This window comes from Microcaecilia unicolor, chromosome 1 (genome assembly GCF_901765095.1).
Source record: "Microcaecilia unicolor chromosome 1, aMicUni1.1, whole genome shotgun sequence".
In the NCBI taxonomy this organism is placed as follows: Eukaryota; Metazoa; Chordata; class Amphibia; order Gymnophiona; family Siphonopidae; genus Microcaecilia; species Microcaecilia unicolor.
In genome coordinates this window covers 389,074,650-389,101,874 of record NC_044031.1, presented here as the reverse complement: position 1 = coordinate 389,101,874, position 27,225 = coordinate 389,074,650, and the positions used below count along the sequence as shown (strand labels likewise).

Here is a 27,225-nt window from a genome sequence, read left to right as displayed (position 1 = left end):
TTAATTTTCTTAATTTGGAGGCCAACAACCTTCCAGGCTTGTTGCTACACTCATAGTAAGTCTGATTCAACCTTGCGTGCACAAATTTAAGACTTGCCTCATGCAATGCTGCGAGTTCCAACCTCTTGGCCTGTAGCTTTCGGTAGTCAGACACAGATCCAGACATCCTGTATCTGAGCTCCAAAACACCCACTTGCTCCATACATTGCTTCAAGCGTGTTTTGTGGACTCGGGCTTTTATACTTGCATGCTTTATAAAATGCCCTCTTGAAACCGCCTTAAAGGCGTCCCACACTATGGCAACCGGCGGTCCAGAGTCCCAGTTGAGTGTAAAATATTCTTGCAAGACTGGAAGGAAGCTAGCCCGAACCTCTGGGTCCTGTAATAAATTATTATTAAAAGTCCATCTCTTTTCTCCAGCCTCTTCCCTCAGAGAGGGGACAACCGCCCAGACCGGAGCATGGTCTGAGATGGTTATACTCCCTATGGAGGAGCCCCCCCTTCCCTCCGACAATGATCTGTCAAGGAAAATATAATCTAATCTGGAGTACGTAAGATGTACCTGAGAGTAGTAGGTGTAGTCTCTCGCTCCTGGGTTATCCAACCTCCACATATCATACAAACCCACCTCCTGCACAAAGTTTTTTAAAGCCTGAGAGAGCTTGCAATCTATCGGAGCAGGAGGAGATGACCGGTCAAGACCAGGTTGCATAGTAGCATTGAAATCTCCCGCCACCAGCACTTTGCCCCTGACAAAAGTCTGCAACTCCCTTTGAAGCCGGATAAAAAAGCTCTCCTGCTTCTCATTGGGTGCATATACACACACCAATGTAAACTCCTCCTGCTCCAACTTTACATGCAGGAATAAAAATCTCCCCTCTTTGTCCCTTCTCTGATGTAATATTTGTACATTGACTTCTTTATGAAATAAAATAGCTACCCCTCGTTTTTTAACTCCTGTTGTATCGGAAGCACAAGCCACCCTTGGGTATTGCTTAGAGACTAGTAGCCCCTCATGTTTTCGTAAAAGATGGGTTTCTTGGAGAAAAACAACATGTGGGTTCACTAGACTCAACTCCCGCAGTAGGGCATGTCGTTTGTATGGAGAATTTAGCCCCTTTATATTATAACTTAAGAATTTATAATCTGTCATTTAGGATTCACATATTAAACCATATATTCGCGAAAAGGTGTGTAAGAATTGTAATAGCCCCGCTCCTTTGATTGATTCCCCGCCCCCCTCCCTTCCCCCCCTCCCTTCCTCCCTCAGTCTCATCCACCAAGCAGCACCCTTAAGCACCACTTGGGATATTAGAGAAACGCAACCCCCAAAACAAATACCCCCCAGACTTCTCCCCACCTTTTTAACACACAACCATCCCTCTCTATTACACATTTACCAGTCGCCCCCATCTCTTCTTTAAAATGTAATCTGCTTAGTATTTCCAAGTCATTACTTGCAACCCTGCAATGAAAGAGAAAAATATGAAATCCAGCAACACAGTCTTATTTATACAGTCACATCTTGGTACTTGATGTTTTCTTTTTCTGCGGGACCCTTTTCCACTTCTGTAGACGTGCCTTGGTCGTAGGAGCCACCACCGTAGGTACCGCCTCGACTGCAGTCAGGCCCATCTCATATAGGTTCCTCCATGCGTCTGCCACTTTCCGGCTTCTCCATTGCTTTCCCTTGATTTCATAGCAAATGGCAAATGGAAAGGCCCATCTGTAGGCAATTTTTTCCTTGTTCAGGATCTCAATCACCGGCTTCATAGCACGCCTCTGTGTCAAGGTAAATAGTGAAAGATCCTGAAAAACCGAAACCTGTGCATCCATAAAAACCAAAGCTGGAAGCCGCCTTGCTTTCTGCAGAATTATTTCTTTATATGCATAGGAGGAAAAGCGAACAAGGATATCTCTTGGTTTATTGTCCGCTCGGGTACCCTGCACTCTGTGTGCTCGATCCATGGTCGCCTCTGCTGGGTCCCAGATCTCTCCCATTATCTTTTCACATAGGGCTCGCACCATAACTTGGACATTTTCCACATTGCCTTCTTCTTCTGGGACCCCACGGAATCTCAAATTGTGCCTTCTTCCCCTGTTTTCCAAATCGTCAAGCTTATACTTATAGTCCTCCACTTGGTCTTGCTGCTGAGAAATCTGCATTCCCAGTGCGCCATGTTGTTCCTCCTGCTCGTCCACGCGTTCTTCTAGGGTTTCGACTCGCCCTCCTAACTCCTTAAGGTCCAAGCTGATGGCATCTACATGCTCCAAAATTTCCACCTTGGAAGCTTTTATTTCCTCTCGGAGTGCTTCTAAACAGCGAGTTAGTTCTTTGGACGGGCTGTTTTTTGACGCGGGACGGCGCGATGCCACGTGGGAGGCAGCCGAATCAGAGTCGGACATCGTCGGGGAAACGGGGCGCGAAAGACTCCTCGCGGTCCGTCTCTGCGCCTTACCCTCGTTCCCTCGCAACTGCGACGAAGGGAGTTTGCTCATTCTGATCTGTGAGGTTTGCCCCGCGTTTTCTCTGTAGCGCTGCCGAATTCAGAGTATGGTGAGCACGACTAATGCTGATTTGAAGTAGGTGAGTGTCGGAGCTAATCGTCTAGGCAGCCATTTGTCTCCGTGACGTCACACCCTCAATCTCGACCGCGAAGGATTTTAAAAAGTTAATAAGGATAGTTAGAGGAGTCATTGATATGATTATTAATAAAAGAACGTTTCTCCTTTTTAAAAGCAATATTAGCAGTCATTTTATTTGTTTGCCAACTTCTCTCTGCCCAACATAGGCAGCGTCTATGAAGTTTCAGATCCATAGAAAAAGGAAAGCAAATTCTATCTGTTTTAATTGGTATCGATTTAGCAGGAGCAGTGGTATCTAAGACTGATTGTATGCATTGGGTGAAAGCCGATAGTTTTTCATCAATAATCAGAAAATTAAAGTCCTCAGAAACTGAAAGAGAGTCCATTGAAAAATGAGTAGGATACATTTTTGAAAAGTTTCAAACAGGTCTAATAAAAGATGCCTGAAAGGAAAAAGAAACAACCAAGTTCAATAAAAAATTATGGGTATCCAGCTAAGATTTGTGGAAAAGTTGGCAACTCTAATTGAGAAATGTGGAAGGGACGGCCAGCAAGTAAGAAAGAGGAGTGATGAGGTAAGAGGGAAAGTGGGTGGTGGAAAAGGATCTGGAGTAGAGGTACTGAGCAAAATTGACAAGTTAAAGTGTGATAAATCTGGCATACACCCCAGGGTACTGAAAGAACTAAAAAATGAAATTGCTGATCTGTTGTTAGTGATCTGTAACCTGTCGTTTAAATCATCCGTGGTACCTGAACTTTGGTGGGTGGCCAATGTTACACCAATTTTTGAAAAGGATTCCAGGGGTGATCCAGGAAATTGCAGACCAGTAAGCCTGACTTCACTGCTGGGGAAAATAGTGGAAACTAATAGAAAAAAATTATGGAACACATAGACAAACATGGTTTAATGGGACATAGTCAGCATGGGTTCAGCCAAGGAAAGTCTTGTCTCACCAATTTGCTTCATTTCTTTGAAAGCATAAATAAACTGTAGTGTATCTGGATTTTCAGAAAGCTTTTGACAAAGTTCCTCATGAGAGACTCCTGAGAAAATTTAAAAAATCATGAGATAGAAGGAATGTCCTTCTGTAGATTAGGAATTGGTTATTGGACAGAAAACAGAGGGTAGGGTTAAATGGCCATTTTTCTTTATGGAGGAGGGCGAATAGTGGAGTGTCACAGGGATCTGTACTGGGACCAGTGCTATTTAACATGTTTATAAATGATCTGGAAAACGGAACGACAAGTGAGGTGGCTAAATTTTAAGATGAAACAAAACTAACCCCCCTGTTTACTAAAGCTTGGCTCGGGTTATCTGCAGCAGGGCCCATTTTATTCCTATGGGCCCTGCTGCAGATAACTCGAGCTAAGCTTTAGTAAACAACCCCCTAAGTTGTCAAAACACATGCAGATTGTGAAAAATTGCAGGAAGACCTTAGGAAACTAGAAGACTGGGCATCCAAATGGCAGATGAAATTTAATGTGGACAAATGCAAAGTGATGCACATTGGGAAGAATAATTCGAATCATAGTTACCTGATGCTAGGGTCCACCTTAGGAGTCAGTACTCAAGAAAAAAACTCTAGGTGTATTGTAGACAATATGCTGAAATCTTCTGCTCAGTGTGTGGCAGCTTCCAAAAAAAACAGGTTGCTAGGAATTATTAGGAAAGGGGTGCAAAATAAGGCCAAGAATATTATAATACCTCTGTATCGCTCCATCATGCGACCTCACCTTGAGCACTGAATTCAGTTCTGGTCGTCATATCTGAAAAAAGATATAGCGAAATTATAGAAGGTTAAGCGAACAAAATGATAAAGGGGATGGAACTCCTCCCAATATGAGGAAAAGCTAAAGAGGTTAGGGCTGTTCAGACTAGAAAAGAAACAGATGAAGGGGGGGGGGGGGGGGGATATGACTAAGATCTATAAAATCCTAAGTGGTGTAGAATGGGTAGAAGTGAATTGATTTTTCACTCTTTCAAAAAGACTGGGGACATTGAATGAAATTGCATGGAAATCCTGTTACCACCCCTCTCGGCTGGACTGTAGTGATGTGCTCCCAGATACCTGATGTTTGTAGTTGTGGCGAATATCCAGGGAACACACACTCACAGCCAAGGGAGTGGAACAAATAAACTAACCTCGTCCTTTACTCTCAAAGAATAAAGGAGGAAAAGAATCTAAATTTAGGATTTGTTCCTGAAATGGAAGGACCAAACTTTCAGATTTGCAAATTATCTCTTTCTTTATTGAATACAAAAATGCAAGCAAATTTTCATTCAAATAAACTCAAATTCACAATTAGTGTGAAGCTTAATAGAACTGCAATAACATATTCAACATTCAAATGTAGAACTACATGTATACCCTTAACTTTGTTTCACATAAAAAGGCGGAAAAGAACCTTTTCAGATAAGTATTTAAATTGTCTTTTATCAAAATCAGATATTTGTGGTTATTCTCTTTCCTGATGTAGAAATTGGTCTCTTTGTGTGCACTATTGGTGTTTTTGCAGGGATCTCATGGATTTTTAATATCTGATGGTCTGTTCCTTTGTTTTCCCTTAAAATGTTGTGAAAAAATAATATATTTCTTTCAACACCCTTGGCAATGTCACTTAGCTGTGGTTGAATTTATTTAGGTGATGTCTTTCTTGCGTTGGAGCTCATCTGGAACCCTTCCGAGGATGACTCCCCCAGATTTCTTCTCCCTAAACCTCACTTATAAAGAAAATAAATGGAGGCAAGACCCTTGAACTCCCTCTGTTCTTGTTCAGGCTCTGGTGACTATTAACCAATTCTCAATACTGTGGCCAAACTCTCTAATTTAAATAAAATAAGTTAAAGGTTTTCTCACTACAAAACCTATTTCTCACTGTTGTTTCCAGTGTTGCCAGGTGGGCGGTTTTACCGCCCAATTGGGCGGTTTTCCGCGACCCGCCGCAGGAAATTTTTGCCCGCGGCGGGTTGTGGTTTTTTGGGCGGCTTTTTGCCTTTTTCGGCCGCGGGGGGGCGGGGTTAGTGACGTTTTTTGGGCGGGGTTAGTGACGTTTTGGGCGGACCGATGACGTGGGAGGCGGGGCCGATGACGTGGGAGGCGGGGCCGATGACGGGGAGGCGGGGCCGATGACGGGGGAGGCGGGGCCGGTGACGGTGGGGGCGGGGGTGATGACGCGGGGGTGGGGGTGTCAGGGGCGGGGTTTGTGTTTGGGCGGGTTTTGGGCTGGTTTTTGGGCTGGATTGGGCTAGAAAAAAATTTTCCACCTGGCAACCCTGGTTGTTTCCCTAGTCTAAAATCCAGCAGGGTTCACACTGCATTCAGAACCATAACACAGTAACACATTTCATATTCAGATAGTAATACAAAATTCCATCTCACAGACTTCACATAAAAACATAACATTTCCCTGCACAGCTATCAGATCAATCTGGAAAATACAGCACACTCAGACAACAGCAGTGCTGGATTTTCTTTATTCTGAAGTCAGATTCCAAACCTTGCTTGCACTGAACTCAGAACTCTCACAAACACACCTTCCCCCCAGACACAGCTTAATGGCTTCTTTCTTCAAATCACAGATTCACCTCTCAGTCCTTCCCCTAAAATCCTTACACACTTTTTCCTGACACCCTTATAGTTTCTTTCACTTAGTATAACTACCAGCAGAAATCACAGTCTCTCAGAACCTGAGTCTCAACTGTTTTCCCCTATTCTAAAAAGAGTAGGCAGCCATGTGTCCTACAGACTCTCATTTCACCTTCCATGACCTTAAATTCCCTTAGAACTTAACCATTCCATTCACTGCATGCTGGGACATACATACCTCTGTTTCACTCCAAACCAAACTAAATTTGGTTTAAAACTTCTCACAGCTATTAGTACAGCTCTCTCCCACCCAAAATACATCAGTTTTTCCCCACATGTATTCAGCAACACAATCATGAAAAAGGCAGTCTGTTTATTGAAGTACTCACTTTTAAGCTCAAATCATCTCATTCTCAGCACCAAAGCTCACCTTCACTCACTTTCAATATTACCCTTTTTCAATATCACATTTCACTTTAAACTCACAAAATCCATACTTTTATTCAGTGCACTTTTTCTAGTGAAAAAGGTGCCGATACTCAAATGCTAGGCCACCCTTCAGGGGTGGGGGTAATCACTGAGGGACCCTCCTCACAATAGCTAGGCCCCCTGCAACCAGTCACAGAACCTATGAAAAGGCAGAATTGGTGTGTAAAGCCTGAGCTTTTTCATTAAAACTTGGGTTCCATAGGTCAATTTTAGCAGACAATGGAAAAGGTGCCGGTACTCAGTACCCCCTCAAAAAAAGCCCTGCTTTTATTCTTACTTTTACACAGACACACACTATACGTTTGTTCTTTCTCAATCCATGTTCACAGCCCTGGTCTCTCTGCTCACCAGGGTTGCCAGGTGGAAAATTTTTTTCCAGCCCGATGGAGCCCAAAAAACAGCCCAAAACCCGCCCAAACACAAACCCCGCCCCTGACACCCCCACCCCCGCGTCATCAACCCCGCCCCCGCTGTCATCAACCCCGCCCCCGCCGTCACCGGCCCCGCCTCCCACGTCACCGGCCCCGCCTCCCACGTCATCGGCCCCGCCTCCATGTCATCGGCCCCGCCTCCCCGTCATCGGCCCCGCCTCCCACGTCATCGGCCCCGCCTCCCACGTCATCGGCCCCGCCTCCCACGTCACTAACCCCGCCCAAAATGTCATTAACCCCACCCAAAAACGTCACTAACCCCGCCCCCCCGCGGCCCAAAAAACCGCCCTGAAGGCCAAAAACAGCCCAAAAAACCGCAACCCGCCGCGGGCAAAAATTTCCCGCGGCGGGTCGCGGAAAACCGCCCAATTGGGCGGTAAAACCGCCCACCTGGCAACACTGCTGCTCACTCCAGTCTCCCTGGCAACTCACCCCCCCCCCCCCCTAGAGGATCTGACATCACTCAACCAATCAGCTTGTCAGAGAAAGACAGGTTTCTTTTTTTCTGATCTGTTTAGAATCTCCCTCCCCCATAGAAGTAAATGCAAAACTTTCTATACAGAGAATTTCAAAGTCAATTTTAACCTGACTTGTACCCAAAACAGAAAGAAACATTTTAAAGTACAATCCCCACTTAATCATGGTTTATTTCTTGAAAAATAAAACCACATTTAAGAAACATCTCACACTTCACCTAACTCCCTTAATAATTTCCAACCTAACTTTAAACCTTTTCCAGCCAGCAGCCTCCACCAAAACCCTGGCACAGCCCCCCCAGAGCCCCAGGAAAAAAAAACATTTAATATATGTTACCATATATTACAATACTTTTAAAACAAATAGGAGGAAATATTTTTCCACTCAAAGAATAGTTAAGCTCTGGAACTCACTACTGGAGGATGTGGTAACAGTGGTTAACGTATCTGGGTTTTAAAAAGGTTTGGACATGTTCCTGGAGGAAAAGTCCATATTCTGTTATTGAGATGGATATGGGGGTAGCCACTGCTTGTCCTGGGATTTAGCATAGAATGTTGCTACTGTTTGAGTTCCTGCCTGGATTGGCCATTGTTGGCAGCAGAATACTGGGCTAGATGGACCATTAGTTTCACCCAGTATGGCTGTTCTTATGAGTAGAGACGGTGCATGAATGTGGAACATCCTATACATATCAGCTTTCAATCTCCTATTCCAATGGCCCGTCTCCACATACCTAGGACACATACAGCTCGGAGAATTATAAAATGCATGCTGTGGAGTTGCCATGCAGTTCTATACCATGTTTCTTTTTTTAAACTCATGTGCCCTGAACCCATTCATATAACTGAGCAGAATTCAATGGAGGTCAGCAGTAAGCTGGAAGGGCAGGAATGAAAGAGGTAGAGGAACTGGACCACTGAAGGATGCAACCAGGCCTAGGGACACTTTCTCTTCTGTACTAGGGGCACTTTCTTCCAAGCACAGCTCAGCCTGAGTGGCAGAGTCATGTCAAATCCACCCCATTAAGGCACTGGGACACATGGCCTGGTGATACTCAGATTGGTATAAAATAGAATCATTGGTAGCCTGTGAGGGAACATAGGAAGAGGTGCCCCCTTAATTACACCGCATCGTATAAAGCGGCTTCTGCGTTCTTGGAGGAGATACCGTATCTCATTTTAATTTCCTCTTATCTCCTGCATCCTTGGACAGGATTGCCTGCCCCAGCTTCTTCATTCTCAGAGGTGGACCCTTCCCTGGAGTATTCAAAGAAGCATCAGCATGGGTTAAAACCATCACAACTGCTGACATCACGAGGCAGTGGTGTACTGAGGGAGGAGCGGGTGGGAGCCACGGCCCCTGGGTGCTGGCCTTAAGGGGGTGCTCAGAGCACAAGCAGCACAGAAAACAAGGCCCAACCACATCCCCACCCCATTCTTCTCATTGCCAATAGTCTATCCCAGTGCAGAAATCTACAGAGCATCATGCAGTCAAACAGCTGAAGAGCTGTGAAATGTGAGCAGGAGAAACACCAGTAACAGGAAGAGCAGGTTACAGCACTAGGCCTAACATAAAGTTTCTTCCTACTATTTCACAGCTTCCGGTGACATTTTTACTGTGCCTGTGAGTACAAGTTGAATAACCTATGTTTCCCTGTTACCATGTTTGTGTTTTCTGTCTTCTCTGCAGGGAACCTGGACAGACATCACTATGAAACCTTTGAGACATTTCAAAATGACACTTTCCTTCTTCACCTGGACAACGGCAGAGGGTAAGTAGAAATGCAGACGCTTCCTGCAATGGATGCCCTTGGGAGCATCTATAGTAGTGTGACTTTAGCTGCATGTTTTTACTTTGGTTTTAGTTTGGTTTTTAAGATCTCATATTAATTTACCTTCTGCTTCTGGTTTTTTTTTTTTTATAGAATGTTTCATTTTTATGGCCCAATAAAAACTTCCCATGCCAGCAAGCACTGGACAGACCTATAGGACTTAAACTGTGAAAAAAGCCAGTACAGTAGAGTCTCGATTATCCAACATAAATGGGACTGACAGGATGTTGGATAATTGAAAAATTGGATAATACAGAAAACGTGGATGAGGGATAAAATAGAAATATATTGAATGCATGTTTCAAAAGAGGAAGCAGTAAAAAAAGAGTTTAAAACTTAATGTGCCCTAGAATCTTACCTAGCACTGCTGCCTTTTAACTAAACATGATGCCAGGAAAGAGAAACCCATGTGCATCTCAATGACAATGCTGTGACATCAGGGTATGTTGGATAATCCAGAGTGTGGGATAAGTGAAGGTCAGATAAGCAACATTTTACTGTATGTGCATGAAAGAGTTAGCTCTCCTGGCATGTCAGTCACCAGTGTGCAGGTCAGGGGCATTTAAGTAAAAATAAAAATTGTCCTGATTAGAAATGAAACATATTCTAAAGGGGAGCTGCAGCAAAGGGGGTAGGAAGCACTCTTGTGTCCCCACCCTACTGTCCTGACCAGGGGCGTAGCTACGGGTGGGCCTGGATGGGCCCAGGCCCGCCCAGTTTGGGCTCAGGCCCATCCAGAGAAGACTCCCAACACCTCCGTCACCGACGTGTCTCCTCACACCCTCTCCCACCCCCACCGTAGCGCTTCCCTTTAACGCTATCGGTGCTGCCTCCTCACCTCACAGTCTCTGTTTTCCACCCCCGCGGCAGCGCTTGCAATTAGCTATCGTCGGCGCGCCGCCTGACATGGCTGACAGACGCAGCGTGACGTCCTACTCCGGGAACTTCCCTCTGCCGCGTGCGTTCCGCCCTGCATAAAAAAGGAAGTTGAATTAGCGCGGCAGAGGGAAGGCCCCAGAGCAGGACATTGTGCCGCGTCTCTCAGCTGTGTCAGGCAGCGCCGACGATAGCAAATTGCAAGCGCTGCAGCGGGGGTAGGACACGGAGACTGTGAGGTGAGGAGGCACTTGCAGGGGGGGAGGTTGCAGGGAAGGGGAGACGGAGAGGTGCTGGATTTGCAGGGGGGAAGGGGAGAGGAGCTGCATATGCGGGCGGGCGGGGGGGTTGGAGGGAAAGGGAAGGTGAGGTGCTGGACATGTAGAAGGGGGGCTGGGATAGGTGCTGGATATGCAGGGGGTGGCTGAAGGGAAAGGAGAGAGATGTGGACCATGTGGGGAGTAAGGTAGAGGTCCAGCATGGAGTGGGGTAGGGACAGAGCATGGGTGGGTGCCCACCCATCCAACCTGCTGGCCCACCCAAAAATTGATTTCTGGCTACGCCACTGGTCCTGACACTATGCAGCCCACAGCACTACACACTCCAAAACCAAGAGGAACCTAAAGAGGAAGACGAATAAGACCTGGAAGGGGCGGGAGATGAATCTAAGGATGGGGCAGATGAAGATTAACCTATGCATGCGTGAGGAGGAGACAGAGAGAAACTTGGGGAGGAGGAAGAAAAAGGAGGCGAGGGTGAGAAGCTTAAAGAGGATGTGGGGAGAGGGGAGGGCTGCCTGAGAAAGGAGGTAGAAAATCTGGGGTGAGCTCAAGAAGAATGAGGAGAGGGCTGGTGGGGACTCTTGGGAGGGACCTGGAAGGAGGGAAAAGAAGGGCAAATTAGTGGGAGTGGGAAGGAGAAGGATAGGTCACCCCATCGACAACTGGGTTTTCAGCATTTTGACAATGACTGTGGGAGAGGAGGGGGAGATGGGAAAGAACCTGATAGAGAGGGGAAAATGTAGGTGGAGAGGGGTGGTGAAGAAATACAAAGAGAAGCCTGGAAAGGCAGTAGAGGAGGGAGGAGGTAGAAGGGAAAATGAAAGCAGGGTAGGTGGTGAAATGATAAAACTGTATCATTTGCATCCTGCTTTTTAAAATCCAACATCTGTCCATTTGCTTCCAGTAATTCAGTTACATTTCTTTTCCTTGTATAACTGACTTAAACAACAAGACAACCTGTCTTTGCTTAAGTTGGATAAAGCATAATTTCTTTAATAAAAGGGCATTTCTGCCTAACAGTGGACACCTGTGCAGAGTGTTCAACCTGGCTCCTCACACAGGCCCTGCATCTCTAGTTTTATTTTCCAAAGGGCCAGTAGAAAATGAACTCCCCCTACCCTAAGGCCGCTGCACTGCCACAGTCACAAAAGGGAGCATGCAATTTAGAAGTACTTGGTATCCATCTAGTCAACAGGTACCTGGGCCAAACCAGCTCAGAAAGTGATCTTTTTCTTCTCCTCAGATTTGGGCGCCATTCCCAAGATGAACTCTCTATCCTGGCTCCTCTCCATCAATGCTGCAGGTATAAATACACCACCCTTCCGCTGGCTTATGCCTTACCCCCTTCCCCTACTGTCACCTCTGTAACTATCAGCCACCATTCAGAAGGAGTCACATCAGTGGGATGAAGCTTAAAGAAGGTGTAATCTCTAGGAGGTAACAATGAAAGTGAACATGTCCCCCATGTAATTGCAGTGGCTGAATTCACTGGGTGTCTCTGCAGAACAGGGACAGTATTCTGACTCTGGAGACATTATGAGAGGGTCTGGAGTCATCATCCGAAACAAAGCTAACCTAACCCCAAAGCAAAATTTTGCATTTCACTTCAGGTGTAAACATACATTATGAGCCTCATTTTCAAAAGAGAAAAACGTCCAAAAAGTGTCATAAAGCAGCATTTGGATGGATTTCTTCTCAAAACATCCAAATTGGTATTTTCAAAGCCTATTTTGCAGGCATTTATGCATTTTGCCTGCAGTGCGTCCAAATCACAAGGGGGTGTGGCGGGGGCATTTTGAAGGTGGGATTAGGGCATGCCAACACTTGTACATTTTACAGCTATAATGGAACAAAAGGAGAACATCTAGGGCGAAAACTTAAATGTTTCGGCCCAGACCTGTTTTCAGAATGAATAAAGCACAGAAAGGCGCCCTAAATTACCACTGGAGGGAAACAGGGATGACCCCCCCCCCTTACTCCCCCAGTGGTCACTGACCTCCTCCCACCCCCAAAAATGTGAATAAAAATAGTACCCACCAGCCTCTATAATAGCCGTGAATGTTATAGCCAGGTCCATTAGAGCAGCATGCAGGTCCCTAGAATAGTCCAGTGGTGGGTGCAGTGCTCTCTAGACAGGTGAACCCAGACCCATACTTCCCCCTACCTGTTACACTTGTGGTGGAAACTGTGAGCGCTCCAAAACTCACCAGAAACCCACTGTACCCATGTATAGGTGCCCTCTTCAGCCATAAGGGCTATTGTAGTGGTGTACAGTTGAGAGTAGTGGGTTTTGGGCAGGGGCGTAGCTAGGTGGGGCCACATGGGCATGGGCCCCCTCTACTTTCGACCCCCCCCCCCCGCCGCCGACCCTCCACTGCCACTTTTGATCCCCCCTCCCTCCGCCAGCAAAGGTACCTGGCGGCGACAGGAGAGGGTCAGTGGCGGGAGAAGGGTCGGCGGCTAGGGGAAGTGGGCTAAACTGTACCCCCCACCTAGGGCTCTGGACCCCCCCTCCCACTGAGGTCTGGCTATGCCCCTGGGTTTGGGTGAATTTTAGAGGGCTCAGCAGACAAGTTAAGGGAGCAACAATGAGATGTGTACCTGCGAGCATTTAAATGACATCCACAGCAGTGCCCCCTATGGTGCCTTATTGCTCTCCTGAGATGTCTGGGGCACCAGACTGTTAAAAATGCTGGCCCCTCCTACATCCCAATAGCTTGATTTTTTATGTTTTGCACTTGTACGTGTTTTTTTTTCTTTGCAAAAATGGCTTGAAAAGATAAATGAAGAACACCAGGTACACACAGTGGATCCAAAAAAGAGTCCTCTCTCATGTAATGTCTTCCCAAACAATGTCTTTATTAAAATCAATAAAAGCCCAACACGGATCGTGTTTCGGCCACACCGGCCTGCATCAGGGGTCTATAAATAAACAAATATATTGACATAAATAACTAAACATAATACAACAAATTTAAATTCCAAAAAAAGGATGAATATAATAAGTATAATGATACTCTAAAAACATACTTATCAGCTTTGGTTGGAACAGATGTCTAAAAATAAGAAATACAAAACCAATATGAGTTTAAATCAATTAATTTCAAAAAAGTGGTTGTGCCACAACTTTGGATTCATGTTGTTTTTAGACTTTGCACACATATTTAGCTTATTCAGATTTTATGACTAGCGTCATTTTATATACTTAGTTTTATGAGTTTTCTTTTTTTGACGTTACATACATATTTAGCTCACTCAGATATTATTATCAGCGTTATTTTATATACTCCGTTCCATGTATTTTTTGGATATTACATACCTTCTAGAAAAGAAGGGATTACACAATATTTATTATTTTTATTATTTTTATTTCAGTTTTACTTTGATATTGATACTTGGCATTCCTTTATACATTTTTCACATTTGATTATGATGTCTGTGTGTTGGTATCTATCCATGTGGAAGCATACCTAGTTAATCTTATTTCTTGTTTATGGTTCCATGGAAAAATGTTATGTGCCTTTTGGATATGTATCAAATATATGTGTATTATTTTAAAATCTATGTGTGACACTTCAACCTATGGTTTGATGGAAATTGTTTTTGAAATTCATTGATTTAAACTCATATTGGTTTTGTATTTCTTATTTTTAGACATCTGTTCCAACCAAAGCTGATAAGTATGTTTTTAGAGTATCATTATGTTTAGTTATTTATGTCAATATATTTGTTTATTTATAGACCCCTCCTGATGCAGGCCGGTATGGCCGAAACACGATTCGTGTCGGGCTTTTATTGATTTTAATAAAGACATTGTTTGGGAAGACATTACATGAGAGAGGACTCTTTTTTGGATCCACTGTGTGTACCTGGTGTTCTTCATTACTCCTGTGGAGAGATCACCTTCTATGGTTGTTTCGTTGAAAAGATAAATGAACAGAGCACAAAACCTTGTTACAAATGGTATTTTTGAAAAAAAAAAAACCCAAACATTTTGCTTTTTCAAAAATGGTTATAGTTGCTGTTTTGATTTTGGACATTTAGCGCAAAATGTCCAAAGTCTGACTTAGATGTCATATTGAAAAAGCTCCTCTATCTCTCCTAATGTACTAATAAAACTCATTCTGACATTATTGGTTGTTAATTTATAGCTTTCAAAAGCCACCTTCTCTTCCTCAAGAGGTTGATTGTATAATGGAGGCAAATGGCTGAGGCCTCCTCTGGCTCTGGCAAGACTCTTCATGTGCAATGTTGTTCATGTGCTGGCATCAGTTCCTTTCCCAAAGAGCTTATACATTAGGTTTATGTGCTGGAAGGTTAAGTGACCTTCTCAAGGTCACAGAGTAGCTGGTGGCAGTAGCTGGAAGTTGAATCTGGCTTTCACAGCTCTGTCCTGTAATCATTATGGTACACCAGGGCCTCCTAAACTGTGGGCCACAACCCCAAATGGTGTAAAAAAAACATGCACTTGGGGTCACAACTTGATCAAGGGTTAAATAGAAATGTCATCAGTCTGCGCCTCTGTGGGTCTTGTGCTTTCTGTGGCCATGATTACAGGGTCATAGCCACAGAAAGTTTCATAAGCACTCTGCTGCACTGTCAGCCTCAATCTCTCTCTTTGTCTTCACTGTCACACTCTGTGTTCTGTCTTTTCTAACTCCTCTTTTTCTTCTTTTTCCTGGTTCTTCTGACATGCTCTCTTTTATTCCATTTTTGAACCCCTTCCCCCTGCCCCCACTGTATTTTATCATTCCTCAAAGTTGAAATTTTTATAACGATCTATTATTCTTTTGAATCAGGAAATTAAGATGTTCCATGAGTTGCAAAGGTTTCAATCCAGCTTACATCTATTATCACCCCCCCCCCCAATTTGTTTCTTTAGAATCAAAAAGTTGACTTACTTGCGCCTACAGCTGTTGGCGACAGAGACGTACCGCCTCAGTGACATCATGCGGGAGTCCATGGCAAAAGACGTACTTGCCCCCATCCTGGCAGAGCCCCACCTGGCTGCGTTGGACCGCCGGCTGCGCATCATTCTTCACATCGTCCAAGAATGTCTGCGGAAAGAGGGTGACAAGAATGTGCTTGGTAGCACAGATACAAACAGCCAGGGGACTTAGCACCAGAACGCAGGGCAAGTAGGAAGGAGAGGATTGATCAGGGAGCTGGAAGAAGGCAAGAGATGGAACTACAGCAGAATCACTAGGATTCTCTGTCCCAGCTGATGTCCCTGAATTGGAATGTGTTAACAATAAGTCCACAAAATGGCTGCCACTGGTTTGTCCTTTTACCAGACTGCAAGAGTTGTGCAAACCTGTGGCACTGACAATGAAGAGGCACAGCTCCCAGCCATAAAATGACACCCCTGTGATAACTGAACCTAACTACTTGGCAACTCCAGATTGGGGGGGGGGGGGGGGTGGAATTGACCAGTCAACCAAAGAGCTATAATATTGCCAGCTGAGCTCCACAAATAGTTTTTCCAAAATGTATTTCATCTGTCAGCAAGGTGCATGCAGTGCGTTATTGGTACTCACATAGTCACATGCTGTGTAGTGTATGGCTACGACCGTAGTACAGGGAGGAGGAGAGTTTAAGGTTAATTAAAAATAGGGAAGCAAGCCAAACCACCACGAGGGTGGAGGTACACAAATTCCTACGAAAAGTAGAGACGTCGCCTACTAGTGTTGTTCAAGAGCCTACTCCTCCTACTCCCCCTTAATTTAAAAATAGAGGCCTATTCCAATATCACTTAACTGCAATGGAACCCAGTCACTGATGCCAACAACAAAGGAGATAGAGCAGCTTTTAAACAAAATCATGGGTAAATACAACTGTACCAAATAGCAATAATATTATTTGGCTGAATATGAATACCAAATATGAATAATGGGCATTAAGCTTATAACAAATAATAAAAACACCAGTGTGAAATCAGAAATCAATAATTTATTTCAGTAGGATTTAGCACAGTAGAGCCCCAGAGTATTCGTATTCAAATTTAAATCACTATTCGGTCAAATACGAAAAATGTAGTCAGGACCGAATTGAATTGAATACGAATATTTGGTAGAGCCCTAGTAACAGATGAAAATCATTCAGGAGTACACGATCCAGACAGTGGCGTAGCTAGGGGGGGGGGCTTGGGGACCTGGCCCCCCCTAAATTGACTCTGGAGCCCCTGGTTTGGCTGGTGGGGGTCCCCAACCCGCCAGCTGAAGCATTTGTCCAGTGCTGATCTCCATCTCTCCTCTGCATCGCCTGCCCTGCTCTTCCCCTCACGTCATGTGCATGTTCATTTTAGTGAAACTGAGCATGTGCGACATTTCACACATTCTCATTTTCACTGTCACACATGCTCAGTTTCACTAAAATGAGCATGTACGTGACGTGAAGGGAAGAGCATGGCAGGCAATGCAGCGGAGACCAGCGCTTGACAAATGCTTCAGCTGGCAGGGGTTGGGGACACCTGCCAGCCAAGGTACATGAGGCAGCGGAGGGGGGGACTTTGGACTCTGGACCTCACACCTCAAGGCCTAGCTACAGCATTGGTTCAGACTGAAATACAGGCAAAGAATACTGCTGAAACAAGGAAATTAAAGGATCCTGATATTAAGAAGGTGACAAGACCAAGGTAGCAAGTGGATATGATTGAAGATCAGAAAATACAAATGAATGAAAATTACCCTATTTAAAAAATGGAATAGATATTCAAAAGTACTTATGGGCCAGCAACAAGTTCTTTTATAGAAATTTCCCAGCACACTTACCCCCAAATTATATAAATGGCGCTAAAAATTGCACATACAAATTTGGGCACATGCCCAATTTGTGCGCACAATTGAATAACAAGCCAATTAGCACCAATAATTGGACCCTATCAATCAATTATCGGTGCTAATTGGCATCAACTTAGATTTATACGCACATATTTACTTGTGGCTCCAAAAAGGGGGCACAGCCATGGGAGGGACAGGGGCGGATCAGGGGCGCTCGTAATTTATGTGCACTGTTAGAGAATAAGGGGGATCCACACCTAATTTAGGTGCAAGGATTTACGCCAGGGTTCAGTTAGTGTAAATGCCCATACCTAAAGGTAGTGTGGATTCTGGCCGTAAGCGCTATTCTATGCACGATACTTATTTTTCAGCACTATTTATTGAATATTTTTTTCAGCGGCGATTTTTCATCACCATTTATAGAATTTGGGCCTTAATGGGTATATTCAGGGGCAGACTGGCCATTTGCGAGGGTTCAGGGGGCCCAGAGGCTCTGCCCGGTTGCCCACTGCCATACACTATAGCCCCCATGGGGCCCTGGTAGTCTAGTGGCCGCTGCCACTATTTTCCCTGGTTGTACCACTGTGTTTACAAAATGGCTGACGAGAAGTCTCGCCGGGCAGAGTAGAGGCAGCAGTGGGTAGAAAAGAGGGGATTTATTTCCTGCCCCCAAAGAAGCCACTAGACTACCAGGGCCCTTCAAAGTAAGGGGGGGACAATGGCAACACGGTGGGAAGGAGGCAGCACAGCAGGGGTGGGGGGCACTGGTGGCGGCAGCAACAGCATGGCGGGCGGGGGGGCGGCAACAGCATGGCAGGGGGTAGGGTGGCAGCAGCAGCATGGCAGGAGGCCACAGCAGCATGGCGGGGGGGGGGGGGGCCAGAGTAGTCTCAGTGCCCGGGGGCACAGAGTACTCTCAGTCCGCCCCTAGGTATATTTCTGCTGTTTAAGTTACTATATGGGAAGGCTGCAGGGGCACAGCACTGGAAGAGAGGTGACGAGCCCCATGCTGTACAAATGAAGCTTCTGCATGTGGTGGGAGATGGAAACCAGCCCCCAAATAGAAAATGTAGTTCTAACAGCTGCAGCATACAAATGCTGATTTACAGTAACGTAGCAATGACGGCAGTGCACCTTTCAAACAGTCCATCTCTCCTCCTGATCATAGATACACACATATTGACATGCTCACTCATGCACAGATACACACATGAACGCATGCGGACATGCATACACACATATGCGCACTGACACACAAAGATATGTTCATACATACAATCCCACAAATATAAACACACACAACAGATAAACATAAAAAAACATATATCTACAATTCTATGTATATACACATAAGATATACATGCAAACGGGTTGGGAAGAATTGCATGAGCCATGTTTGACATGATTTCTCCTCTTGTTTGTGTGTATGTATGTCCATCTATGTTTTTTTTTTTTTTTTAGGGGGGGGGGTTAATAGATGTGTGTATCTATATTTGTGTTGGCTTTTCTGTGTGTCTGCATCTGAAAGGCGCAGTTCCCTAAATTCATGTTACAGTGTATCAATGTTTGTTTGCTGAGCTGCCTCTCCATAGAGATGTACTGGACCATTGCATGGGGACTTTATTTCTTTGAGACCTGCAGTACAATCTGGCCCCATTTTGGAACTTGATGTGTCTTTTCACTGGTTTTTCCTCCACGCCAAATTTGGTCCCATTCCATTAAATTTTGCCCCCGGATGGACAGAAATATTTTCCACATCGTTTGGTTAGAGAGAGAATAAGGCTTCCAGGAAAGTACTGACCAGTGAGCCTAACATTCTTACTGCAGTGGAAGTTACTGTTAAAAACAACACTGATGGTAATAGGGATCAACATGACTTCATGGGGAACAGTCTGCATGGATTTAGCAAAGGGAGGGCATTCCTTATTAATCTGCTAGAATTCTAGAAAGCTAAATAGTAGACCGCTCTGGGAATCTGTACTGAGATCAGTGTTGTTTTACCTTATTCATTAACAATGTAGAAATAAAAGGCTAAAGGTTAGGGCTCTTCAGCTTGGAAAATAGATGGCTGATGGGAGATATGATTGAGGTCTATAAAATCCTGAGTGGTGTAGAATGAGTAGAGGTGAATCGATTTTTCACTCTTTCAAAAAGTACAAAGACCAGGGCACATGCAATGAAACTACATGGAAATACTTTTAAAACAAACAGGAGGGGGAGGAAGTGACGTCACCGAGCAAAATGGTCGCTTGAAATGAGAGCTCCCACTTCCCCACACTAAGTTTTTTGGCGTTACCCCATCTTTATGTGCAATCCACAGCGCAACTCGGGTGCCCGCGATTAAGAAGACTTAGCGGAGGCAGTAGGGGGATGAGCACGACCGCGAACCTCGCTCAATTCGCGTTCTCAGGCAGTTCGGCGGCAAACCACGTGGCAGTGATGGAACCGATGGCTCTGGATCCTGCACATCCCCCCGGGGGATCTCTCTCTCAAGATATGTTTCTGTCAGAAGGAGACCATGAAGGTTCGGCACCCATAAAGTTTCCAGAGCTCAGAGACTGGCTTATGGAGATGTGGACGGATCTTAAAGTGATCCGCACAGATTTAGCAGCTTTGGGGGCGGGCCTGTGGGGAGAAATCTGCAACCTGGGTAACCACCTAGAAGAGTTGGAAGGACAAATGGAAGAGCAGGAGAGAGGGATAAACGCCCTAGATCGACAGATAGGGGAGATGCATACAGGATTTCTGCAACTTACAGATAAGTTGGAGGACTTGGAAAATAGAAGCCGGAGACGTAATTTCCATTTCAGAGGTTTGCCTGAATCGCCAGCTTACATAGATTGTAAAGATGTGGTGCAGAAAATGGTGAGTGCTTTGTTAACAGAAGCAGGTTCAGCTATTGATCCAAAGGAGGTTCTTTTGGAGCGATCCCACAGGGCCTTGTGTTCTGTCCTCTGACAGCCTCGCACTAGTTTATAACGTGATCCTAAAATGTGTGTAATGCTTTTACCGTTATTCTCATTTCTAAGGACTATCATTGCTGCAGTTCTCACTCTGCAAAGGTATGTGAGCAAGGCATTGTGTGTAATGTAGTTCACAAGCAATGCAACCACACTTGCTCGGCTGTGTAAGAACTGTTACCACTGGTTGTGAGACTGCCCAGACCTCCTCTCTCTCTCTCTCTCTCCCAAGCTTGGCTCTTTTGTCTTCCTGCTATCATTTCCTGGTCATTCTCACTATCTCTGTCCTGGGAGGTCAGCCAATCGAGGGCTGTCCTCTAGCACCTCCCTTGCCACCAGTTGGCAGGCTCTGTCCCCATTGGTCTCTATCTGCTCCTCCTTGAGCCTGTGTGAAGCCTCAATACCCCTTTGTCCTTTCAGCCATGAGGCATTCACCATCTTGGCCTAGACAGCTTTGTCCTGCTGGAACTCCCTGCAACGAACTTGGGTTTTTACCTTGAAAATATCTCCTCCCTAATGAGATATTGCACATTCCAGTAACCCAGCATTTTATGGGATGGGTTGAAGGCAGTAATGCAGGGTCACCTTATTGCATTGAAAGCCCATGTTCGAAGACAGCGGGGTCATACGGAAGACTCATTGCGTAGACGACTACTAGAGGTAGAGAGATGCCTAATTCAACAGCCAGCCCAACAATCGGCCCAGCTGACAGATCAAGCTCATAGACTCCATCAGGAATTACGCGAATTACAATTAGAGGATCTTTCAGAGCAACTTCATCGGGTTCGGCAGTCTCATTTTGAGTTCGGCAATAAGGCTAGCAAACTTTTAGCTCATAAACTTAGGCAGCAAACTACACGCAATCACATTATCAATCTGAAAGATGAAAATGGGGTGTTGTCAGACCACCTGCACATACAGTGGATATTTCGGCAGTTTTATGAGAGACTTTACACGCCAGATATTGCCCCCTTAGGGATATATCTGTCTTTTTAGAACAAATTCACCAACCCAGGCTTACTCCCGGGGCCCAGCAATGGCTTTCTAGGCCAATTGAATTGGATGAGATTCTTCAAGCGATTCAAGCCCTATCTCCTGCGAAGGCACCGGGACCAGATGGCTTTACTAATAAGGTTTATAAGATTTTTGGTAAGCTTTTTGCCCCCTTGCTCTTGCGGGTTTTCAATTCCTTTAGTGAGGGCCAAAACCTTCCGGAGTCATACCCAAGCCGGGTAAGGACCCTCAGCTGTGTGGCTCCTTATCGCCCAATTTCTCTTTTTGGGGTGGATTATAAGATTTTCACTAAAATTTTGGCTACGTACTTACAAGTCACTTAACCCTCCATTGCCCCATGTAAGCCGCATTGAGCCTGCCATGAGTGGGAAAGCACAGGTTACAAATGTAACAAAAACAAAACATTACCTCCCTCTATTGAGTCATGAAGATCAGGCGGGTTTCGTTTATGGTCGTCAAACATTTGATAATATATGTCGTGCCCTACACCTGTTATATTACGCTGAATCTGCACAGATACCCTTATGTTTACTATCGCTTGATGCAGAGAAGGCATTTGATAGGGTACATTGGCTGTTTATGTTTGTGGTTCTAGAGAGAGCTGGAGTAGAAGGTTCCTTCCTTCATTGGCTTCATCTTATGTATACAGCTCCTTTTGCTTCAGTCCAAGTTAATGGTCAGTGGTCTCCTTCGTTTCCTCTGTCTAGGGTTACGAGACAGGGTTGCGCCCTATCCCCTCTTTTTGCGTTGGTGGTTGAACCTTTGGCAGTCTAAATCCGCATGCATCCTGAGATCCAAGGAGTAAGAAGAGAGGGGATTGAGACTCGAATCTTGTTGTTTGCAGATGATATATTGCTGACTCTTGCTGACCCGGGTGCCTCTTTTTCAGTTTTAACCTCGGTTTTACACGAATATGGTCAGGTTTCATACTTTAAAATTAATATGGACAAGTCAGAAGCTTTGAATGTGGCTATCCCTGAGGACCAAGTAGCTGGATTAAAGATTAGGTTTCCTTTTAGTTGGACATCTAGAGGATTCTGGTACCTTGGGGTAAATTTGATAAAAAGGTTTAAGGATTTATATGAGGCAAATTTTGCTGGGATGCTCAAGGAGCTCTTTCTGGAACTTGAGCATTGGGAGGGCTTGACAATTTCATGGCTAGGCTGGATTGAAGCTTAAGATGATTCTGCTACCTAAGCTGCTGTATTTGTTCATAGCAATTCCCATTTTCTTACCTGAAAAATGTTTTCAGGGCTTGACGCATAGTCTTTTCATTTATCTGGAAGCGGAGACCACCCCAAGTGAGGAGAGAGGTGATGTATCAATTATGAGCGTTGGGAGGGATGGGTGTTCCCTCTTTTTGGCTTATTATCAGGCAGCTCATCTTTGCATTTTGGCAGAATGGATACAGGGGACAGGTAAATTGTGGAAATCCCTTGAGCAGACATGGCTGGACCCATTCCCATTGGCGGTAGTCCCTTGGTTGCCCAACAAGCTTCTAGGGAAGCTGCTTAGAGAGATGCCACCATTGCTCCAGAGACCGCTGTCAATTTGGAGGGACATTCAGAGGAAGTTTTCTCGGGCCGCATATATTTTCTGCATATGTTTAATCGTTTCGCACACCAGTTTGCCCTGGGGCGGGGGTGGCCTCTGGGTATGGGTTATGGGAAAAATGGGTTTGCGCGACTTGGGGCAGATTTGGGAAGAGGGGGACTTTGTTTTGTTTAAGGATATTCGTGAGAAATATGGGATCCCTATCTCTCAAGCATTTCAATACCACCAACTGCGAGATTTAATTTTTAGAAAAGCTAGAGGGGATTTGAGTTTAACTGAAACGAACCTGGAAAGGGTGATGATGAGTGGGGGGGGGGGGGAAGGAGGGGTCTCCAGACTATATAGAGCTCTCCTCTCGCAGATTAAACCTGTCTCTGCTGAAATGGGAGCGGGCTTTGGGTGTGTCTTATGAATTTTCATAGTGGGAGCAGATCTTTAAATCATTGTTTGAAGTATCTATTTCTAGTACTTTAATGGAAAATGGGTACAAGATCTTGTATAATTGGTACTATACTTCTAAGCGATTGCATAAAATGTTTCCTCTGGAGTCAGCTTTATGCTGGCGTCAATGTGGTATGGAGGGCGATATGTACCATATATGGTGGGCTTGTCCCAGTGCTCAGAAGTACTGGTCTAACATTTTGAAGTTTGTTTATAGCCTTACTAAGCTTACATACCCTATGAAGATGGAACATTGTCTCCTGCATGTTAAGCCGATGGGGGTAAAGACTCATATATATCATTTGGCTACTTTTGTGTTTGTAGCCAGCAAGCTGGTGCTGGCTGCGACTTGGAAACAGTTGGCATTGCCTGGTCTCTCAGTGATACTACGCAAGTTGGACAACATTCATCTGAAGTCTAAGTTGAACTGGTCACCTATTATTGTACCATAGGGTTTGGGACCCATATGTGAAATGGTCTGCCTGTCCGGACTCCTTATCATATAGAGACTGTAGAGAATGGGGGGTGGGAGCTTCATGTAGGGGGGGGGGGGAGGGGGAGTTGATTGGGTAAGGGGATTTAAAGAATTTCTGTATAGCTTTCCAGTGGGGAGATATCTGCTGAGATATGTTTTGCTGTGTATGGAATTGATGTTGTGCCCAGGCTGGCTATTTATTGTTGTGATTTGCTGCATTCTTCAATAAAAGCATTTTAAAAAATAGGAGGAAATATTTTTTCACTCAAAGAATAATTAAGCTCTGGAACTCATTGCCGAGGGATGTGGTAATAGCGGTTACCATATCTGGGTTTTAAAAATGTTTGGACAAGTTTCTGGAGGAAAAGTCCATAGTCTGTTATTGAGATAGGGGGGAAGCCACTGCTTGCTTTGGGATTGGTAGCATGGAATGTTGCTATTTGGAATTCTGCTGGGTACTTGTGACCTGGATTGGCCACTGTGGGAAGCAGGAAACTGGGCTACATTGACAATTGGTCGATCAATTCACTTCTACCTGTTTTGTTTTTTTTTGTTACATTTCCCACTCATGGCAGGCTCAATGCGGCTTACATATTGTATAAAGGTACTTATTTGTACCTGGGACAATGGAGGGTTAAGTGACTTGCCCAGAGTCACAAGGAGCTGCCTGTGCCTGAAGTGGGAATCGAACTCAGTTCCTCAGTTCCCCAGGACCAAAGTCCACCACCCCTAACCACTAGGCCACTCCTCTGTTCAATACCACTCAGGGTTTTGTAGACCTCGATCATATCCCCCCCCCCCCCCCAGCCGTCTCTTTTCCAAACTGAAGAGGCCTAAGATCTTTAGCTTTTCCTTATATGAGAGGAGTTCCATCCCCCTTATTATTTTGATTGCTCTCCTTTGAACCTTTTCTAATTCTTTTATATCTTTAATCCCAAAGAGTAGTTCATTTCTTGTTGCTCATTCTCAGAGATTTAAAAAATGGCTTTCCAAAGTCTGTCTGACTAATAATGGTCTATAGAATTTTCCTCCAGAAACTTCTTTAAACTCAGCTATGCTAACTGGGTTGACCACACCCTCTGGCAACAAATTTTACAGCCTCTTAGATTCATGAAGAATCTTTTTCTTGTCATCTCTTCTCCAACCTTCAGAGCCCTAACCTGTTTAACCTTTCTTCACTGGGGAGCCATTCCACTTCCTTTTTATCATATTGGTTGCCCTTCTCTTTAACTTTTCTAGCTCCATTATATCTTTTTTGAGACCAAAACTGCACACAGTACTCCAAGGCGTGGTCTCACCATGTATCAGTGTAGAGGCCTTATGATATTTTCCATCCCTTTCTGAGTCATTCCTAACATCCTGTTTGCTTTTTTGACTGCCACCGCATATTGAACTGAGAATTTCAACCTATTGTTCAGAATGACTCCTGCTTTTTCTCTATGTGCATCATGTTGTGCTTTTCTCACATTATATTTCGTCAGTCATTTTAGATGCTCAGTCCTCAGTCTTGGTACAGTGGGGGAAATAAGTATTTGATCCCTTGCTGATTTTGTAAGTTTGCCCACTGACAAAGACATGAGCAGCCCATAATTGAAGGGTAGGTTATTGGTAACAGTGAGAGATAGCACATCACAAATTAAATCCGGAAAATCACATTGTGGAAAGTATATGAATTTATTTGCATTCTGCAGAGGGAAATAAGTATTTGATCCCCCACCAACCAGTAAGAGATCTGGCCCCTACAGACCAGGTAGATGCTCCAAATCAACTCGTTACCTGCATGACAGACAGCTGTCGGCAATGGTCACCTGTATGAAAGACACCTGTCCACAGACTCAGTGAATCAGTCAGACTCTAACCTCTACAAAATGGCCAAGAGCAAGGAGCTGTCTAAGGATGTCAGGGACAAGATCATACACCTGCACAAGGCTGGAATGGGCTACAAAACCATCAGTAAGACGCTGGGCGAGAAGGAGACAACTGTTGGTGCCATAGTAAGAAAATGGAAGAAGTACAAAATGACTGTCAATCGACAAAGATCTGGGGCTCCACGCAAAATCTCACCTCGTGGGGTATCCTTGATCATGAGGAAGGTTAGAAATCAGCCTACAACTACAAGGGGGGAACTTGTCAATGATCTCAAGGCAGCTGGGACCACTGTCACCACGAAAACCATTGGTAACACATTACGACATAACGGATTGCAATCCTGCAGTGCCCGCAAGGTCCCCCTGCTCCGGAAGGCACATGTGACGGCCCGTCTGAAGTTTGCCAGTGAACACCTGGATGATGCCGAGAGTGATTGGGAGAAGGTGCTGTGGTCAGATGAGACAAAAATTGAGCTCTTTGGCATGAAGTCAACTCGCCGTGTTTGGAGGAAGAGAAATGCTGCCTATGACCCAAAGAACACCGTCCCCACTGTCAAGCATGGAGGTGGAAATGTTATGTTTTGGGGGTGTTTCTCTGCTAAGGGCACAGGACTACTTCACCGCATCAATGGGAGAATGGATGGGGCCATGTACCGTACAATTCTGAGTGACAACCTCCTTCCCTCCGCCAGGGCCTTAAAAATGGGTCGTGGCTGGGTCTTCCAGCACGACAATGACCCAAAACATACAGCCAAGGCAACAAAGGAGTGGCTCAGGAAAAAGCACATTAGGGTCATGGAGTGGCCTAGCCAGTCACCAGACCTTAATCCCATTGAAAACTTATGGAGGGAGCTGAAGCTGCGAGTTCCCAAGCGACAGCCCAGAACTCTTAATGATTTAGAGATGATCTGCAAAGAGGAGTGGACCAAAATTCCTCCTGACATGTGTGCAAACCTCATCATCAACTACAGAAGACGTCTGACCGCTGTGCTTGCCAACAAGGGTTTTGCCACCAAGTATTAGGTCTTGTTTGCCAGAGGGATTAAATACTTATTTCCCTCTGCAGAATGCAAATAAATTCATATACTTTCCACAATGTGATTTTCCGGATTTAATTTGTGATGTGCTATCTCTCACTGTTACCAATAACCTACCCTTCAATTATGGGCTGCTCATGTCTTTGTCAGTGGGCAAACTTACAAAATCAGCAAGGGATCAAATACTTATTTCCCCCACTGTAGATCCTCATGCTCCTCTTCACAATTTCCTGGGGTTTTAACTATACAACGGTAATACATAGAAATAAAACAAAACAGAAAATAAAATAAAATGATACTTTTTTATTGGACTACCTTAATACAACTAACACCTATACATTTGTGTAATCTACAAATTTGATTATCTGGTTCATTGCCCCCTTTTTCAGATCGTTTATCAAGGTAGTAAACAGCACCAGTCCTAGCATTTACCTCTCTCCATCAAGACAACTAATTATTTAGGACCTACTGTTTGTTTCTTATCTTTTAACCAGTTACCAGGCTGCAATAGGACGTTGATTCCTATCCCATGACTTTTT

At 44.8% G+C, this 27,225-nt stretch overlaps 1 protein-coding gene across 1 annotated transcript in view; it reads left to right on the top strand.

The window, feature by feature from the left end:
- The window catches only part of LOC115460279 (extracellular serine/threonine protein kinase FAM20C-like), a 100,173-nt gene extending 84,236 nt beyond the window's left edge, over positions 1 to 15,937 (top strand). Inside the window, exons 8-10 of the mRNA XM_030190074.1 lie at positions 9,260 to 9,341; positions 11,802 to 11,861; positions 15,441 to 15,937. Coding sequence (XP_030045934.1) covers positions 9,260 to 9,341; positions 11,802 to 11,861; positions 15,441 to 15,678 — 380 coding nt within the window. The 3' untranslated portion in view covers positions 15,679 to 15,937. The remainder of the gene's footprint in view (positions 1 to 9,259; positions 9,342 to 11,801; positions 11,862 to 15,440) is intronic.
- Positions 15,938 to 27,225: the final 11,288 nt, after the last annotated feature.